The following is an 18,837-nucleotide window of genomic DNA, read 5'->3' as shown; positions in this document are numbered from 1 at the left end:
TGTTCTTCTCTTCTCCCTGTTCCCGAATGCGTTGACCAAAAAGCCCGCCAAAACTGTCTTTGGAAACCGGAAGTGCTTGGCTAATCATCGGATAGCTTCGGATTAGGTAGAAAAATAAAGCCGACGAGATATTTTAAGTTGAATTTTTTTTGGCAGGATACTGGTGCCGGCAGGATACTGGTGCCGGCAGGATACTGGGCCAGACACTGTACCTGCTTTTTTATTCCAAGTTATTTTTGCGTGTACAGATCCTCAAGAGTTTTGGTCTTACAGAAAATGTATTGACTTACGAAAAAATGTTTAAAATTTACCCTAAACGTTTTCAAGCTTCCATCTCTTTCTGTTTTTTTACTTCTTCATTTCACTTTTGGATACCAAACAAGGTATTGTCAACATTGTCTGAACAGCCTTCAGCAAAATAAGTGGCTTTTTACCCTCTGATTACCCCCCAAAGACGCAAAGTATTATGGGGACGTGAAAGTAGAGAATGGCTCAGCTAACCTCCAAGGTTCCTTGGCCCGAATAACAATGAAATAAATTATCAATATTATTTATGAAGTATAGAGAATAAGAGAAAAATATCAAATGCCCTTGGCAGGATTCGAACCCACGTCTTCGGTATTCTAGTCCGATGTGTTAACCACTACACTACAAGAACCAACCACGCTGGTAACGCAGCCAGAATATGAAATGTAGGGTATTCGTGAGGATCCCAGAGCGATATTTTGGTATATAAGGGCATTTGATATTTTTCTCTTATTCTCTCTACTTCATTATATACACACCGAACGCATCGGTCAAACACGACATTCTGCTACAGAGGCTGAAGACAAAGTTTGGTGTCGGCGGAAAGGCTCTTGATTGGTTTACATCATACCTCGTGGAGAGAACGCAGCGTGTGTTGGTGAAGGGGGGTCTCTCCTCTAATTTCCCTCTGCGTCAAGGGGTACCTCAGGGATCCTGTCTTGGGCCTGTGCTGTTTAGCATTTATACGAGCAAGCTCTTCGATATCGTCCAGCGACATCTTCCTCAAGTCCACTGTTACGCGGATGATACGCAACTTTATTTAGCATTCAGTCCCAATGTACAAGGAGATGCTGATGCTGCTGTTAGTGTGATGCGTGCATGCATCACAGACTTAAAGAACTGGATGATTAGAGATCGTCTGATGTTAAATGACGATAAGACTGAATTTCTTTTACTAGGTACTAGGCAACAACTAGCTAAGGTAGATATTGATAGTATACTAGTTGGTAACTCATATATCGAAGCAAAACCAGTAGTAAGGAATTTAGGGGCCTGGTTTGATAGCACTTTCAACATGAATACTCATATCAGTAAAGTTTCTGGTGCGGCTTTCTACCATCTGCATAATATCAACCGCATACGTAAGTTTTTAAGTCCAGAGGACACAAAAGCTTTGGTGCATGCATTTGTAACATCACGCGTTGATTACTGTAACAGTTTGTTATATGGTTTACCTGCAAAGCATTTGCATAAATTGCAACGAGTTTTGAATACTGCGGCAAGGTTGGTATGCTGCGCCCCGCGGTTTTGTCATATCTCGCCTCTGATGCGCGAGCTGCATTGGCTACCAGTTAGGTACCGTATACACTTTAAGATACTGCTATTCGCATTTAAGGCCATTCATGGTCTCGCGCCACCGTACATAAAAGAATTGATTTCAATCAAGAGTCAAGGCAACTACAATCTGCGTTCATCTACAGGAATATTGCTAGCTTATCCTAGTTTTCTCACACGGGCCACCTTAGGGGATAGAGCGTTTGTTGCAGCTGCGCCTGCACTTTGGAATGACCTTCCATTTGAATTGCGCGCAATAACTGATATTAACACATTTAAGCGTCATTTGAAAACTTTGCTTTTTAGCCTGGCATACAATTAGGTGATTTGGAATATATTGTATATATAGTGTAATCCAGAGAGCATCCACAAAGTTGGGACATGATATTATTTCATGTATATAGTTATATTTTTATGATTTTTATTGGTATTTTGTTTAGATTAGTTCCTAATATTATTATATATGTATGTATATATATGAGTGTGTGCACATATGTGTATATATATATATTTTTTTACTATATACAATTTCGATTGTGATTACAATGTTTATTTATATTATAATTTTAGTGAATTAGATTAGATTTATTTTATATCATATATATTGTAATGCGCTACTGATAATTTTATTGAAGCAGCGCAATATAAGTCAATAAATTATTATTATTATTATAATTTATGACTACTATACTATGTCTATTCTTTGCGTACATATTAAAGTGCAAATGAACCCTTTGACAATACATTCAGTACTGGTTCTGCATAAAGTAAATAGTTGATTGGTAAAATATTTGTTGATTTAAGTGATGCGTCTCTAAGTTATGAAGGTTTATACTTCCAATATGTAAATGATGGTGACGTCAGGTAAGGTATTTGAGTGTTTTTGTTGTAACTAGTAATACTAAATGCTGGCCATTTTGAAAATAAAAATTTTAAATAGCTTTCATGTAAACCATGAGTAAAATAATGATGCTTTTTAAATACTGTATCTATGAACCAGTTCGATTTTGTATATTTAATTAAGCCTTAATAGACGTCACGCTCATTAGCATATTGAAAGTATAAACCTTCATAACTTAGAAACGCATTACTCAAATCAAGAAATATTTTACCATTCAACTATTTACTTCATGTAGAATCAGTACTGAAAGTATTGTCGAAGGGTTCATGTGCACTTTAACGGTGTTCAACTTATCTATAGAGAAAAAATATCCTCACGAATACCCTACATTTCATATTCTGGCTGCGTTACCAGTGTGGTTGGTTCTTGTAGTGTAGTGGTTAACACATCGGACTAGAATACCGAAGACGTGGGTTCGAATCCTGCCAAGGGCATTTGATATTTTTCTCTTATTCTCTATACTTCATTATATACACACCGAACGCATAATTTATTACTACTATAATATTATTTATGGTTGATCACAGAATCAGCTAGAGCTCAGAAAAAAGTCTGACCTTTAGATGAGAGCCCTCTTATTTCATATGGTTGTCATGTATACTTTCATTTCATATATTTCCACCACACATACACTAAATCTTTTAAATAACTCCTTTTATTAAATAATAATAATGATAATAGTTTATTACCCGAGTATATAAAAGAGTGTTAAAGATAAAAATACTGCAATTACATCTTCATTGAGTTTTTGGGGAAAAAATTAAGAAAGTTGAGTCATGTCCATTTACAAACAAACATCGTCAATAATAATCACTAAAAATATCTATCAATGGCGTATCTGTTGCTTGGTCCTTCCAACATCAAGAAGTCGACCTCCTCTTCTTTTAGCCCTGACCTTACGCCAAGAAGCTCACCATTCTCGGCTATAGATCATCAGCGTCGTTGTCATCGCTGTCAGAAGACACCCAGTAAGTCTCAGGTGTTGGTCTACCATTCTCTCCATCACCATGTGTCCCTATATTGTGATCAGCGTCGCTGTCATCGCTGCCGTTAGTCATCCAATCCTTCTGGGCCACTTGTCGAGTTTTATCTTCATTGTCGTTTGTGTTTTCCTCCTCGATCATCAGGCTGTAGATCAACTGTAGAACAGTTTCTTGGCTGATAGTTGCCATTAATGCTATATGACCACATTCAATATGTCGTCTGCTCCAGAATTCAAGCATTTCTTGTGCTCGATCAAATATGTCTTTCATTCGGTTGACAGCTTCATCGATAGTGATCCACTTGAAGTGCAAATCACGAGCCATGAACCGAAGCTCATCACAAGGCGTTAGTGGTTTGATGAACAAATCATCATTAAGCTGGACTCTACGTCGCTTTGGGCGTTGCAGGGGAGGCGGTGGTGGAAATACTTCACTTACATCACTATCACTGTCTTGGTCATCAATAATTACTTGTTGAATGTCAGCTTTACGTTTACATGAAGTAGATACGTTGTTAGAACAGCTAGCAACTTGATTATAGTGGCTGAGCCTTTGTGACGGTCTGACCGCAGTCTTCTTTTGTCGTATTTCGTTGTCTTTATTAACACTGCTGTTGGCAGGAATGTTGTTTTGTATACTTGAATCGCACGATGGCTGATGATTCGTCATATTTGCACGAACAGAATGAATAAGGTCCATGAATGGTGGTTCAGCCTGTTGTTGTCCAGTTGTCTGTACGACAGACACGGCTGAGGTATTTCTCTCAGTTGCGGCGATGGATTCCTTGATTTCACTGTCTGATTGCTGATGGAGATTAGAGGCTGAGATCTGTATGTTTGCTGGTCCAGTAACAGGACAGCTCGCAACACGAATCAATGGTGGTATTCCAGATGATATCATGGTCTCATAGTCTGGTAACTGCTCACTGTCTGATTCACTAGTGGTATTCTCTGATGACTGAATTCTTGTAGCGTATCCCTCAGCCGCTATATCCCTCCACACATCACTATCACTATCTTCAATGTCACCCCCTTCACTACCACTACTGCTGTTGCCCCAGTCACTCCAGCCACTATTGATGCTGCTGGTGTCACTCCAGAATTCCCTGTCAGTGTCACTATCGTCGTCTAGAAGGTGTTCCAACATCATGACATAAGGATCAGCAGATTCAACACTAACTGTGATGTGTTGAGTCTCAGGCTGATGATATAGTTCTTCTACACTGCTGAGTGGTAAAACAGGGATCTCTCGTACACGTACAGCATGGTTAGAACCTTGATCATCTTCGTGTGGGTGTGGTAGAATATTAGGGTTACCTGAAGTCTCTAGTGCAAGGTACTCTGGATCAGAGAAGACTGCAAGTGATCGCTCAAACTCTGCTTCTATCATCTCCAGGAATTGTTGACGCATCTCTTCAATGCTGTCCATTGCTAGTCTTTCTTGGGCATCCAGTGATGGATGATAGTCACTCATTATGATATCAGTCAATTCAATCGCTTTCTTATAATGATTTGTATTTTCTCTTTAGCGCACGGAACGAGCTCGTTCTCGGTTCAGTGTCAAAAGAAATATGAAGGAAAGTAAACAAATCCTGATGCTAAGTAACGGGGAGCGCGCGCATTTATGTCATAATGGTTATCGTGAGCAGTGACGGAGTGCGCGCGCTACAAATCAATCGATAATCGATTAGCGCGTGCCTAAAATACATTGAAATAGCCAATGTGCACGAGCACGAATCTCTAGCACAAAGCGTGATGGCAAACCGAGTACTCAAGGTTTTTCAGCTCCTCTAAAAATTCGTCTGACGATTTTTCCTTCGACATTTTCTATGAAACTGTAAGTATTTCAACAGACGAAAATAACAGAATAATTATTTACTGAAAATTTTATTGATTTCCTTGTTCTGATTCGTGTAGTACTCGGTTCCCCATCATGCTTTGTGCTAGAGATCAGTGCTCGTTCATATTGGCTATTATGGTTAAAATAATGTTTCTTCAACCAAAAAGAATTATTTTCGAGCTTTTGGTTGAAGAAACACTAATTTAGCCAATACGAAACCAACCTACAAAATAATACTTCACATTAAAATAGTTTATTGGGCGACGTACAAAATTAATCGATCATCGATTAGCGCGCTCTCAAAATACATTGACACTAGCAGTATAGAGCTGTTAAGTGTGACGTAATTTGAAAGAAAAACTACTTCCGGGTCCAAATTAATAATTACTTCAACAGACATTGTTCTGTTTTTTCTTCATAGCAGGATTTTTGTTCATATATTTGTTGAATTGTTGTTAATATATATATATAGTAATCATTATATTATTGTTACGGTTGTGGCAAGATTTTAGCGATCTTTTGAGTGATTGGACCCGGAGTACGTCACAACTTAAAAGCCCTATTGCGAAGGACAAAATCAATTGACTATTGATTATCGCGCTCTTAAAATACAACGAAATTAGTTTACGGATTTAACAAAATTATGAACATTTAAGATCGATCTGTCCATAAAAAATACCAAGTCCTTTATCTCTCTGTTGTAGCAAAGAGAAAGTACGTAAGGCGTGCGCAAGTAATCTTTCTTTGTGTGACATCTCGCAAATCTTGGTCCCGAGATCCATCTTGTGGCTCTTCTTTGGGCTTGCGATATCCGCTTTCAGCTTAAACTGTCTTGGAGGCCACACTTGAGTTGCAAAATTCAGTTGTAATTTCACAAGCGCCAAGCGCAATGTCAAGTACAGTGTCCTAAAAAAATCAAAAGGTTATCGATTAGTTCGTACATAAGGACGTTCATGGGCAAAAGATTCCAGCGCGGATTTTTAAAACGTTTTGCATGATGAAACTAAATGACACTAGAAGTTAACTAAGCAAATGGAAAATGGGGGGGAGGGGGGGAAGTTTTGCTTTTTTTTCCTGAAAACGCGCGAACAACGTAAACATGGAAAGCTTTCAAAAACGAACCATATCCCCTTTTTCGCAGAACTATATATATATGAAACAGTGGGCTACAAGTGTGGACATGGAGCCTTGACGATTCCAATTACACACTAAAAATGTAGTTTCGATTTGATCCCATTGTCAGATTTTTTACCCATCTAAAGTTGGGTATTACATAGTACTTGATATATTTTACTGGTACTATAGTAACCCCAAAAACCATTACATGTACAAGTTCTAAATATTCTAGATCTTGTGAAAAAAAATCCACCAAACGACACTTGAACTGTCACTCGTTTTAATAGATATAGAGATAAAGCAAAAAAAAAAAAAAATTTAAATCTAAGCCCTGCCACTTTTTTTGTTTATTCTGCGGCTCTTTCATCGTTATGGAAGATTTTAGCAAGTTTTACGGGTCAGTTCGAAGGTTGGTGGGATGGATTCGGTTAATAACCCATGGAAAGAAACTGAACCCTCCCTCCCCTCCCCCCTTTGTTTCGGTTAATGACCCAAGCAACTATATGTGACCGAAGACAAGCTACCTCCAAAGGTCACAGTAGGTAGTTTAAGAAGCAACCATTACAGGGGGTTAACATTATGATGAGCAAGTATTGTGCGCTAAAACTTCAAAGTAATTCGTCCTCTACTGATGAACTCTCATAGCTTCTCGTTATTTATTAATTGATTGACAATTCAACAGGGACATTGAATGGATCAATGGGTTTATTGTTGTGTCGTATATATATATATGTGTGTGTGTGTGTATTGTAGCATCTACGCCGATTATTTTTGCCAAAGTACGTGAGGATGGGCTTACTACAGTACGGCTTGGTTTGGGTTACAGTATCATGCATCTTTTCCAAGGTAAACATTGTTTGTTTTAATTGCATACCCTGTTTCGTTATGGCGACACATGAAAACAATATTTCGTTTTAACGTTAAGAATTATGGTCGCGAGAGGCATAAAACAGCAACAACACAACTGAAAACTGGCTAAAAGTTTTTCTTATAATTCACTTGGATGAAAATTGCCACCAAATACATATGTTTTAGGATAAACACTAGTTTATAAAACAATGTTTGAACCAAACATATATCAGAACTCCGGGTCAGAACTATCAATTCAGCTGCAGAGCGCCGTGAAAAATGCTAGTCTAAATTCTCATTCTTCTTCACTATTACGTTCCGGCTCGTAAACAGCTAGGCTTGGGATGCCAATCTGAAATTAACTTTTGCTAAAAATGCTTAAAAAAGCAATTACTCTTGAGCGTATTTTTTGCTTTTTTTGTTTTTTGTTTTTTGTTGTTTTTTTTTTTTTACTCTCCCGTCTTAAATTTCTTCTATTTAATACATTAGCCTCAAATGAAATATTTTAAAATGACTTTCCAATAGATTCATCAATGACTCTTGATTAGTGTAGGCTAGCTCAAGAATGCTATACTGACCAATACGTATAATTGAGTGACCTAACAGAATGTAGTAGATTTAATAGACTGAAGTGGGATCATTTTATGGTTCGTGACATCAAAAACAACATCGAACCTGGGTCAGTCATAGCATTTTCCAACATCGATCGTATTTCAAGTAGCTTTAATAATATAATACGTAACTGCAGGTAGTCTATAAACGTTAACAATTTATTTTCTACCTGCTGAAAACCTGTTTCTTTTTTAGAGTTTTTGGGTGACCGCGGAACAATGCAACCTGTTGAATTCCGAACAAAAAGCCGCCTGCTTCGACAGAGGGTAACGACTTTAAAAGAGAGTTCAATTCTCCTTTTTGTCTCTAAAATAAAATAAAATAAAATTTAAACTAGCCTTTATAAGATTGCTAGTACTCTAATGCAATTGAAAAGAATTCAAAACAACTAAACTCCAAATAGTTCTTTGATTTGTTGCTACGGTCTTTAAAGAATTATATATAATTATGATGGTGATACGCCCCCGTATCCCCTCTCTATCTAGCAATTACATTAAAACTCCCTACCCACGAGAGGAAATTTCGGAGAGTCTGTCGGTTGACAATTATTGAAGGAATCCCTGGCGCGGAGTTAAAAGCGTTTAAAATGAACCAAAAACATGATAGCGAGTCTCATGGTGGGCTCTTTGTTGTTGTTCCCATACAAACTTACCTTCGTTTCTAATTTCAATCAGCCACAGGCAGCCCAAGCAGTGTTCTTGAGGCCTAAATAAGTATTTTTTTATATACTTCGAATTATGAAAATTGCTGTCAATAAACTTATCTTGATGTAAACTTACCGATTTATGAAGGTTTTGTCATTTATATATATATATATATTATTTAGAGGTATTTTTAACAGTGTGTGAGTTCTCCCAGTAAGAATTTTTTTTCTCTCACCGGGAGCTAATAACAAAACTTTCATATATCAGTAAGTTTACATCAAGATAAGTTTATTGACAGCAATTTTTACAAATAAAAAAAGCTTATTTAGGCCTCAATAACACTGCTTGGCCTGCCTCTCGCCTCTCGCCTCTCGCCTCTCGCCCCGTGAACTCAGCATCACATGTGAGTAAAGTTGGTTAGATCTCTCTATCTGAGGGGTTTTCTCTGGGTTTTCTGGTTCGGTTTGTGAATTAACCGTTCACTCTCCCAGAGATTTTATCAAGTTTTGATAACATTTCAAGATTGGCGGATTTCTATTTTCGGTTTTTCTCATGTCTCTCTGCCATATTCTTGGTACTGCGCATGCTTGAAAAGTAATATTTTGTGGAGCATGCGCAGTAAAAATAGATATGGCTCTGGGGTCGAGAGTATCAGGTCAGTTAATAAGTCGTGTATAATAGTCTAATGATAGTCTTGATTCTACGAATTAGGGCATTGACAACCACTGATGACGCTAGAGACGTGGCATGGATCGAAACCTGTGTTGTGAGGTACTTTTGCCTCCAGCCACAACCAGGACAAGACCCTAAAGCCTTCAAGAAACCACAATTTGAGCAAGAAATGAGAACCTTTAGTCAAGGCGACTATTTTGAGGTGATCTGTGCAGAATTAATTTTTGGTTAAAAGATTTTTCTCGGTTTTTGTTTGTTTGTTTGTTGGTTGGTTGGTTGTTTATTTGTTTTTACCGTTGCAGTTTTTACAGATTGACGTACCGACTACACTAACCATAGTTATAAAATTTATTATAATTAACAAGGAATATCTTTTTAGTATGCAGCAACAAGAATCGAAAATTTCTTTCTTCGTAACCTTGACTGGAAAGTAACCAAATCAAACCCAGATTTCAAAGCTAATGGATGTGTCAAACTTCTTGCCATCACTGAAGCCCGTTACCTCTACGTTACATATGTACTATTCATCCAAAGTGGTAAAACACTAACTGCATGTCAGCAGGACAGCAATAAAAAGTTCATTCTGCCAGCAGGCGTGTGCTTCCCTCGACCTTATGGCAGCGCTACTTGTACCTCTGACTACGATGTGGGCCTGATTGGACATACGTCAGGAATACTGACAAGTGCATTCAACGAGCATTTTAGAGAAAAATTTAACAAGCCATCAGAAGAGGAGTTTGACACTAACGTTTACGCGTATACCCTTGAATACGCTATGCCTGAGCTGTTTACTGGCATGACTGGTTACTTTAAGAACATCGTTCCTTACTTGGATCTGAAACCTTGGTATCAAATGCAGGAACTTGCCAGCTCCTATTTTAAGGTCAGTTCTTATTTTTAACTTGTTTATGACGCAGAATACCTGTTATAAGCCCCTCCATTGCTCCATTGATGTAATGACGCTGTGCAACCCCATATCCCTTTGACAATCGATCCGTACGTCATAGATTTTCTGAGCACATACGCGTTTCAAAACTATTACGCAGAGCTATCGTTGCATGAACACTGTTGTTCAAACGAAATGGACATTATTAGACATGTTTTTTGATTAGGAGAGATTTCAGGCGTATTTTTATGTTCCCCTGTTATAAGCTGCCCCCCTCCACCTTTACATGTTCAGTTTTTTTCAAAAATATCACTCAGAAATCGAACCTCAACCTTCTACAAACAAACTAAGACTATGAATTATTGTGCCAATCCATATGTTTCGATGAATTAAAGCAAAATGTCAATAGACCAGTTTCGAATTCCAAATTACCGCTGTGCTCCTTGATTACAGACTTATTTGCATAGGGTTAGCCTCGTATCAGTGTTTAAATATTCACAAATACCAACGGTAAAGTAAAGAATGCACAACTTCAACAATACAAACATTTTGAAACTTGACGGGCCTTGTCTGGAACACGTGAATATTTTGCACAAACTCGAGGCTAAGCCTGTGCAAATGAGTCTCTAATCAAGAAACACAGCTGTAATTTGGAATTTGAGAGGGGTCTATTATAAGTTAAGCTAAAACAGGCAGACGTATAGTTATTATTAAGGTGTTCTTTCACGAGACTCTTTTTTTTAATTAAGGTTGAAACACCCTTTTCTGAAGTTATTCTTTTAATATAATATTTAAGCAGGGAGCCCATGTGGGTGATGATAACAGATGTTCGTTTGGATGTAAAGGCCTGCTGTTGTCCATTCAACATGGACTTCTTTCAGTTTCTTTTTTGACCTTTTTTCTTTTTCCTTTGAATAAGCACCTTTATATGTATGCTTAAAGGTGGTGTTACACGGAACAACTTGCAACACCGATTTTTCGTGCAACGCTATTGTGCCATTTGTGTGTCGATTTTTTCGACATGTTACACGGGAACAACTTTTCGCGCAACATTTACTTTAGTATTCAGTCCACGCGCTGCCAACTCACTCACAGCTATCTTTTTTCTTCTTTTCTTGCTTTTATCATTTTTTATCAACTACAAAAGTTTTATCTTGTCTGTTTCAGTAAGTTTAGACAATTGTTGCAGTTGCTGTACTCTTTAAACTTACTTCTTCTACAGTCGGCGCTATTTTGTTGCGCGTCAAATCGGCGATGGACATGTTACACACATCGATTTGCTGAATATTCGTCATCTTGTGTTGCAAGCCTTTGAAGCCAGATCAAAAACTTGCAACGTACGTGTTGCAGAGTGAAAAATTGCGCGAAAAATCTTCCTCGACGCTATGTTACACGACAACGAATGTTGTGCAAAAAATCGGCGTTGCAAGATGGTCCGGGTAACACCACCTTAATTAAGATTGGTGTAATTCCCTACTTACTAATAACAAAATTACGTGCATTCCATTGCAGATGTACAAATTCAGAGACTCATTTTATAAGGAACTCAAAGATGACGCCCAAGCTAACCTTGGTGGACTAGGACTGATCAAATCTGTACCTGACCGAAACCGGTTCTTTACAGCATTTATCAGAAAGCTTGAGAACTGGGATAAGACCAAGAAAGCAGTGAAAAATATCGACGACCTGAGAAGCGAACATAATACAATCTACGAAGACAGAGTGAAGGAAGCTAAAGACCATTTTGATAAGAGAGACAGCTACCAAGAGATTGTTCGGTACATGTCAGAGGTAAGGTCGTTCTTCGCACACTAACGCCACATCAGTTCAATGTACTATGCACATGTGGATTTTTTTTACGGACGGAGGAAAATCGGAGAACCACAGAAAACCCCTCGTAGCACGTGAGAGACTTACACCGCATCGAATTAAATCAACACAAATACGCTAGCTTAAGTGAGTGCACTCTAACGCGGGCCTCGTGCCACCAACGAAGTAGCATTGATTGACGCAGGCCACCCAGAGACACCCATGCTACCCATAATGTCATGATTATGATAATGATAAAATACCAGTCATTTTAATAGGGGAGGGGAGGGAGTGTTTGAGGTATATACAGTCAATTCAAAAAACGTTGTCGTCGACCGGCTCAAGCCTACGCGACTGGACCGAAAGGAAATTGGGGAAAAATCACTGAAGCGGTTAAATATTCGTTCTGAATTCATTGTTCCCGTTAGTAATAAGATAATAATGGCGAGAAACAATCCATCAAATGCATGTCTTTGGGTTTAGTGAAAGAAAAACGAAAGTAGTTATGATTCAGTTCACAATTTCGAAAATATGAAGGCATTAAAAAAACGTCTCCTCGAACACTTCCCGCTCGCCTACGAAGGTTCGTGCTGTAAACCAGGCATAACTAGTCAGATAAAATTATGGAGTCAACTCGGCTTCAATGATTGCTACCCAGAGTTCCTTTCGGTCCTGCCGTGTAGGCTTGAGTTGGTCGACGACAACATTTTTTGAATTGACTGTATATTGAGCGTACCTTATCCAGGCGATTCACGTTCAAGTATCATAGGTAAACAAGTTTTAAATCGTAACCTATGTCGGGAATAAATGTCTTTGTTCAATTTCTAGATGTCAGTGGCTCTAGTATATGCAGCCGAGGCCTATCACACCAGAGGTGCCATGCGACACGTGGTTGGTGATCTTCAAATGCACTCACAGATTGTCAAGGCAACCACTACAGTAATGGACTACTGGGTGTCTATGATTGAGAACTGGGCTGACTCCAACAAGGAATATGAACACTGCACCGAGATTAAAGTAGAAGCATGTCTCCTCAAGATGAGCAAATACCTGCGCCGTACATTCCATGCAATGAAAAGCATCTACAATATTTTATCTAGGATCCCTAATCCTGGAAATGCACTCAGGGCCGCTAGGCTTCTCCCGGAGTATCCCTCACAACCCGACCCTGAGGTAATATCGCTGCAATGGGTTTCCGAATTTCGAGGTGTGCGAGAAGAGATTCCAGACTTCAACACGAATATCAAACCCTTTCTGGATACCATTGGCTGTAGTGGTCAAAGAGAAAAAACACCTTTGGATTTTGACTGCATGAAGAGCATCCAAGCTAAAGTGATGTCATACAACAACATCCTGGTGTCTGCTACAGCTAAAGATTCTGCAGCTGTTCAAGCTATCTTTATTCTAATGCCCAACGGACAACAGAAAACTGCTCCGCTTCCTTAGTATATCAAATGTATACATGTGAGATAATTCTACAATTATAGAATTTATAAAAATTGTAATTGCTTGAGTTAGAAATAAAAAATAAAAAAGTATGAATGAATATCTACATTTTTGATGGTAATATTTAACCATTATTCGCCAAAGGCAAAGTGATTACATGCGGTGAATATTTACCGAGTATAGTTTTGGACTTGAATATCAAAGAAAAATCGAAATTCGGGATAAAAAACATTTTATCATTACTTTCACTCTGGTAAAATCGAGCAGTGAATATCGTCTCAGAATATATCCCGAAACTATAGATCACCTTTTTGTGGAATGCTTAGAATCCAAAAATTTCTATTTTGACATCAGAAATTGGTTTTTAGAATCAAACATCTATTTACCAGCATGTAGTCAAGTTTATGTTATATTGGGTGTTGATGATATTAAGTTTAATTACATTATTTTATTATATAAAATGTGCATCTACAAGGCAAGGGAAAGAGATAAAGTTCCAAATTAATTTAGAATTATTCAAAAATTACTTAAGATACAATGAAAAAATTGAATATATGGTGGCCAAGGAGAAGAATATTATTTCAAAGCATAAACAAAAATGGGGAAAAAATATATCTCGTTTTAAATCCATAGATGTTTTTTTTCTTTCTAAAAGACTGACAAAGGCTGGGACGTTGTTGTTGTTGTTGTTGCTGATGTCGTTGTGTGTGGCTGTAAGTGTTGTTATACGCGTTAATATGTTTTTGTGTAATCGTTACCGGCGTTTGCATTGCTACGCGGCCACCCCAGACAAAAATCGCAACGTGCACTTTGCAATAGACTGCCGTCAATCGAAGCAATGCAAACACCGGTAAATTTTTGCATTTCTGTTTGTATTTCGTAAATAATACACTATTGTATGTAAACATCTAGAGGGTAACACCTTAATTGTAACTAATATACCTTTGTATTTTGCAAAAAAAAAAAAAAAAAAAAAAAAGTCGTCCCAGAATAATCGGTCGCTCGACTAATCACAGCTCGAGAAACTCTGATTCAAGTCTAAAACCTATACTAAATATATATGTATATCATAGTACTGTAATGAAAGCTAAGCTAAGTATTCTTAGTTCTTATCTCGTGAACATCTGCCGCTCAACATTCCATTTACTATAGTGATCATAAATCTTGAGAACGCTTGCAAACGTATAGGATGTTCCCTATTGATATATGCTTTCTTTCCTCTAAGTTTGAATCTTTTAAAGTTTTCTTGCTTTGTTTGTTTGTTTGTTGTTTTTTTGTTGTTGTTTTTGTTGTTGTTGTTTTCCTTTGTCTCCTTTTATCGTTCTTTTATCTTTCTTCTAACCAGTTAGATTATTTTTGGTTTTTTTTGTACTTTTTTTATTATTTTTGTCCCTTTTTGTTCTTTGTTTTTTCTCTTTTTACTGAGTTTTTTCTTTTCAATCTCTCTGTATGTTTTTATGCAGGTAATGTGTGGCAAACAGCACAACATGTAGTTTTAAGCTTCCAATACGTCCTACGCGCGAAGCGACAAAGACATACAATAAGCAACGTACGGTGGTCATTAATGTTTTATATACATATATATTGCTTGCTTGACTCCTACAACCTAAAAAACAAATATGAGAACTAGACAGGTGTTAGAGCAGCTCTTGTCGGCTAGTTACGGCAAGGAGGGTTCACAAACGTTTGTCCATCGTCCCGTGTGGCTGCAGTTCAGTTTTTTACATGATGCACACTAAAAATCGAAAGGAAAATATTCAGGGACAGGCCTATTCAAGCGGATCCTTATAGAGGTAGGAAACTTTATTATATAGAGACCTTTAGCAAGACCTTCTTGCTAGGTACCGTAAACCTCAAACTGCAGTTCGACGTCAGGTGTTCTCCGTCAAACGTTAGACATTTAGCAAGGCGTCATAACGAAGTTTTTGTGAAAGAGCCACCATACTGAATTTCACTGATGCCGAGTGTTTTTCCATGTTTGCGGACATGTTTCTGGGCTTCATCCCCAGAGGTTAGCGGTAAACATGATGCTAAAGGTCTCTCTTGCCATATATAAATTCTTCATAGATTTTCGATGCAATTTAAACATATTGGGTACTAATATCGAATCAGTGATAGTCTTCAAATTACATACATGAAAAATCTTTTCTCGTTAAGGTTATTTTTACAATGAAATAGAATTAAAAGCCTAGCGTTATTTGGATTTTATGAGCTTCTATTATCTGTTTTCTTGCTATTTTCTTGTCTTTTCTTGTGTTAACTCATTATTAATTTAGAGGGTTGTTGATCATTCTTTAGCGTTGTTCTCGTCGAATATCACACTCGACGAAAAAATGGATTTGTCATGTAGGCAAACATATAGACAAATATATGGGCAAATATCATATTTGACTAATAGTAAACAATATTTGCCCAATGACTGTATATGATATGTACCTACACATTTATCCCATGGGCACAGATGGCAAAGTCCGTATGGCCCAGTAAAATCCCAAACGGCAAATATATAGCAGATATCATATCATCCATACATTTACCCGGTAGTAAATGTGAATGCTCATTTGATATGTGCACGTATTTGCCCAGCCCGTATATGTGTTTTATGTCTTACGTATACCCTGTGTTTCCCCAGGCCGTATATGTGATTCATGCCTTACATATACCCTGTATTTTCCCAGGCCGTATATGTGATTAATGCCTTACATTTACCCTGTCTTTGCCCAGACCGTATATGTGATTAATGCCTTACATATACCCTGTATTTTCCCAGGCCGTATATGTGATTTATGCCTTACATATACCCTGTCTTTGCCCAGGCCGTATATGTGATTTATGCCTTACAAATACCCTGTCTTTGCCCAGGCCGTATATGTGATTTATGCCTTACATATACCCTGTGTTTCCCCAGGCCGTATATGTGATTTATGCCTTACATATACCCTGTATTTTCCCAGGCCGTATATGTGATTTATGCCTTACATATACCCTGTGTTTGCCCAGGCCGTATATGTGATTTATGCCTTACATATACCCTGTATTTTCCAAGGTCGTATATGTGATTTATGCCTTACATATAACCTGTGTTTGCCCAGGCCGTATATGTGATTAATGCCTTACGTATACCCTGTCTTTGCCCAGGTCGTATATGTGATTAATGCCTTACATATACCCTGTATTTTTCCAGGCCGTATATGTGATTTATGCCTTACATATACCATGCGATATGCTCTGACCGTATATGTGATTAATGCCCCCTTAATGCCTTAGATGTACCAGCGCGTCTTAGCCATATTTGCTCAGTTGAATTATGCTCATCATATTTGCTAAATTTAACTATATTATCAGTCTTCAGCTATTGTCACTTATGGCAGGCCAAAAAAAATAGAAACGATATATGTCGTGACAACCACCTCATACTTTAAACATAGCTAACCTATACTAAGAAGCAGGAAAAAAGACATAAATCATACTGAAACATTTTTATTGTGAATTTCCTTTTCTTGACGACTGATTAACTATGAACAATTTGTTAACTACAACTAATTGAAAATGCTAGTTCTGTAAATTAATTATAGGTGTTTGTTTCATCTTGTGACAGAATTTGTGAAAGGAGATCATAATATATTTAGTTGTCAATCGATCTGTGGCTTATGTACGATTCTTTTTAGATATTCTGTAGTAGTACACTTCATTTATAACTGCAAAAACTTAATTAAGGACACCGAACGTGGTTGGGTTTCTACGAGTTTTATGAATTAAATCTTGTGTCACTGTTCCTCCGTTCCTTTGGCCTGATTTCTAGGGTTTTCCTTCTTCTTTCGATTATTTGAACATTATACTTGTTTACTTTAAGAAATCCAAAGGTCAATAGGCTTAGATAGCCGCTGCTATACCGTTTGACCTTTGGATTTCTTCAAGTAAACGAGTATAACGTTCAAGTAATCGAAAGAAGAACGAAAACCCTAGAAATCAGGCCAAAGGAACGGAGGAACAGTGACACAAGATTTAATTCATAAAACTCGTAGAAACCCCAACCACGTTCGGTGTCCCAGTGCCCTTGATTTGATAAAAACCTTTAGGCTCTCAATGCCCATTCGGGACCTCCAGATGGCCTTGGGCGTCTTGACGGCTCCCCGATTTTCCGCTTCAAAAGCATGGTGAGACTGCGCTCTGACAGCCTCCTTTTTGCCTTTCGGTCCATGCTTTCCATGAACTGATTAGCTAGGGGGCTTCTCCATGGCAGAGGGTGTTTTATTAAAACTTTACTCTGCTTAGTAGGGCCCCCTTCGTTATCAGAGCCACTGTCCGCTGTATCGTCATCAGCCTGGTCATCCGCCTCTGACATCGACTCCTCTGATGACATATACTCCAGTTTCATAATTGCCTTGACTTTCTCTTTGTCCCCTGGTGATAGCGAGGTTGACAAGTCCGCTGCCTTGGATCTGGATTTTAGGAGCTAAAAGAAAAAAGAAAAAAAAAAAAACACCGTCAGTCAAAGTTTCTTATTAAACAAAGTCATAATCGTTGCAAATTCAGTTTACTCACATTTTGTTTTCTTTGTGTTTTCCGCTGCATCTTTTGATGCCTTCCAAGGGCCCCTGAACGCTCTCTTTTGTTTCTCTTTCTTCTCGTCAGAAAGTGACTTTTAAGGGCAGCTGAAATTATATCAAGTACCCATATATTAAAACTTGAGACAAAATTTGTTAGAAATTTTGGCATTTGGCCGACAATTACTCCTTTAGCATCCATTTGTTTTTGCTTTGTTTTGTTTCGTTTTTTTTTTTTTTTTTTTTTTTTTTTTTTCCCATGTTATTTTATTTCAAACATAATATAATTCATTAAAATCATAAGATGTACCTTAAGTTATTCTTAGACATAGTAATAATGTTTTCATTATTTTTATGGCTGTGATTGTATAATATTGGGGAAAAAATCGAAATCAAATCAATTCCTTTACAAAAAAGGAAATTATCATTATCATTCAGTGTCTTGTTATTGGAAATCAATAGTAAAGTTTGGTAGCATTAACCACTACCATGGCGGGTTTCCCGCCAATTTTAGCATTGCATAAATTATACCGCTGCATAATTATACCAACTACTCTTCGCGCCAAGAATTCCCAGTAAAATTATCAATAAAAATAGCTTGCTTTTTTAAATATTGCCACTTTACTTACTGCAACAGCCTTTGAGACAGTAATCTTGGTCTTGCTGTTGTCTTTGTCCTGCTGGCTTTCTTTTAAGGCCGCTAGTATTTGGCGGTTTTGTTCTTGCAGTTCTTTAAACTGTTTTACAATCGTTTCGAAATTTGAAGAAATTTCTTCTTTTTCGCTGTCGGGGTCAACGTTCTCATTCTCGCTTGTTGCTTGCAATAGGCGATTTCTGTGTTCTCTTAGCACATCCTCGTTACCACCAGGGACAGAGGGAATAAGTATATTAAGCCTTTGAGAATTGGCGCCATTTTCAGTATGTCTACTCGTACTGCTTGTACTGGTAGTTG

The 18,837-nt window shown here is 37.8% G+C and overlaps 2 protein-coding genes across 2 annotated transcripts; one reads left to right on the top strand and one right to left on the bottom strand.

Moving 5' to 3' along the window:
* The first annotated feature begins 7,154 nt into the window (after positions 1 to 7,154).
* On the top strand, positions 7,155 to 13,355 carry LOC116301921 (uncharacterized). The gene is made up of 6 exons (XM_031711091.2): positions 7,155 to 7,266; positions 8,077 to 8,147; positions 9,237 to 9,399; positions 9,577 to 10,080; positions 11,596 to 11,874; positions 12,721 to 13,355. The coding sequence occupies exons 1-6, from the start codon at positions 7,210 to 7,212 to the stop codon at positions 13,336 to 13,338; spliced, it is 1,692 nt and encodes a 563-aa protein (XP_031566951.2). The 5' UTR covers positions 7,155 to 7,209; the 3' UTR covers positions 13,339 to 13,355.
* Positions 13,356 to 17,181: 3,826 nt separating this feature from the next.
* On the bottom strand, positions 17,182 to 18,648 carry LOC148910195 (uncharacterized). The gene is made up of 3 exons (XM_089031854.1): positions 18,515 to 18,648; positions 17,884 to 17,993; positions 17,182 to 17,794 (listed from the first exon to the last, which is right to left on the bottom strand). Exons 2-3 carry the CDS (start codon positions 17,911 to 17,913, stop codon positions 17,414 to 17,416), a joined length of 411 nt encoding a protein of 136 aa, XP_088887980.1. The 5' UTR covers positions 17,914 to 17,993; positions 18,515 to 18,648; the 3' UTR covers positions 17,182 to 17,413.
* Between the last annotated feature and the right edge of the window lie 189 nt (positions 18,649 to 18,837).

The sequence above is a fragment of the Actinia tenebrosa genome, unplaced genomic scaffold (genome assembly GCF_029948245.1).
Source record: "Actinia tenebrosa isolate PJP-AT-01 unplaced genomic scaffold, QUT_ActTen_1.0 PGA_scaffold17__23_contigs__length_9995812, whole genome shotgun sequence".
In the NCBI taxonomy this organism is placed as follows: Eukaryota; Metazoa; Cnidaria; class Anthozoa; order Actiniaria; family Actiniidae; genus Actinia; species Actinia tenebrosa.
This window is presented reverse-complemented; position numbering and strand designations above follow the sequence as displayed.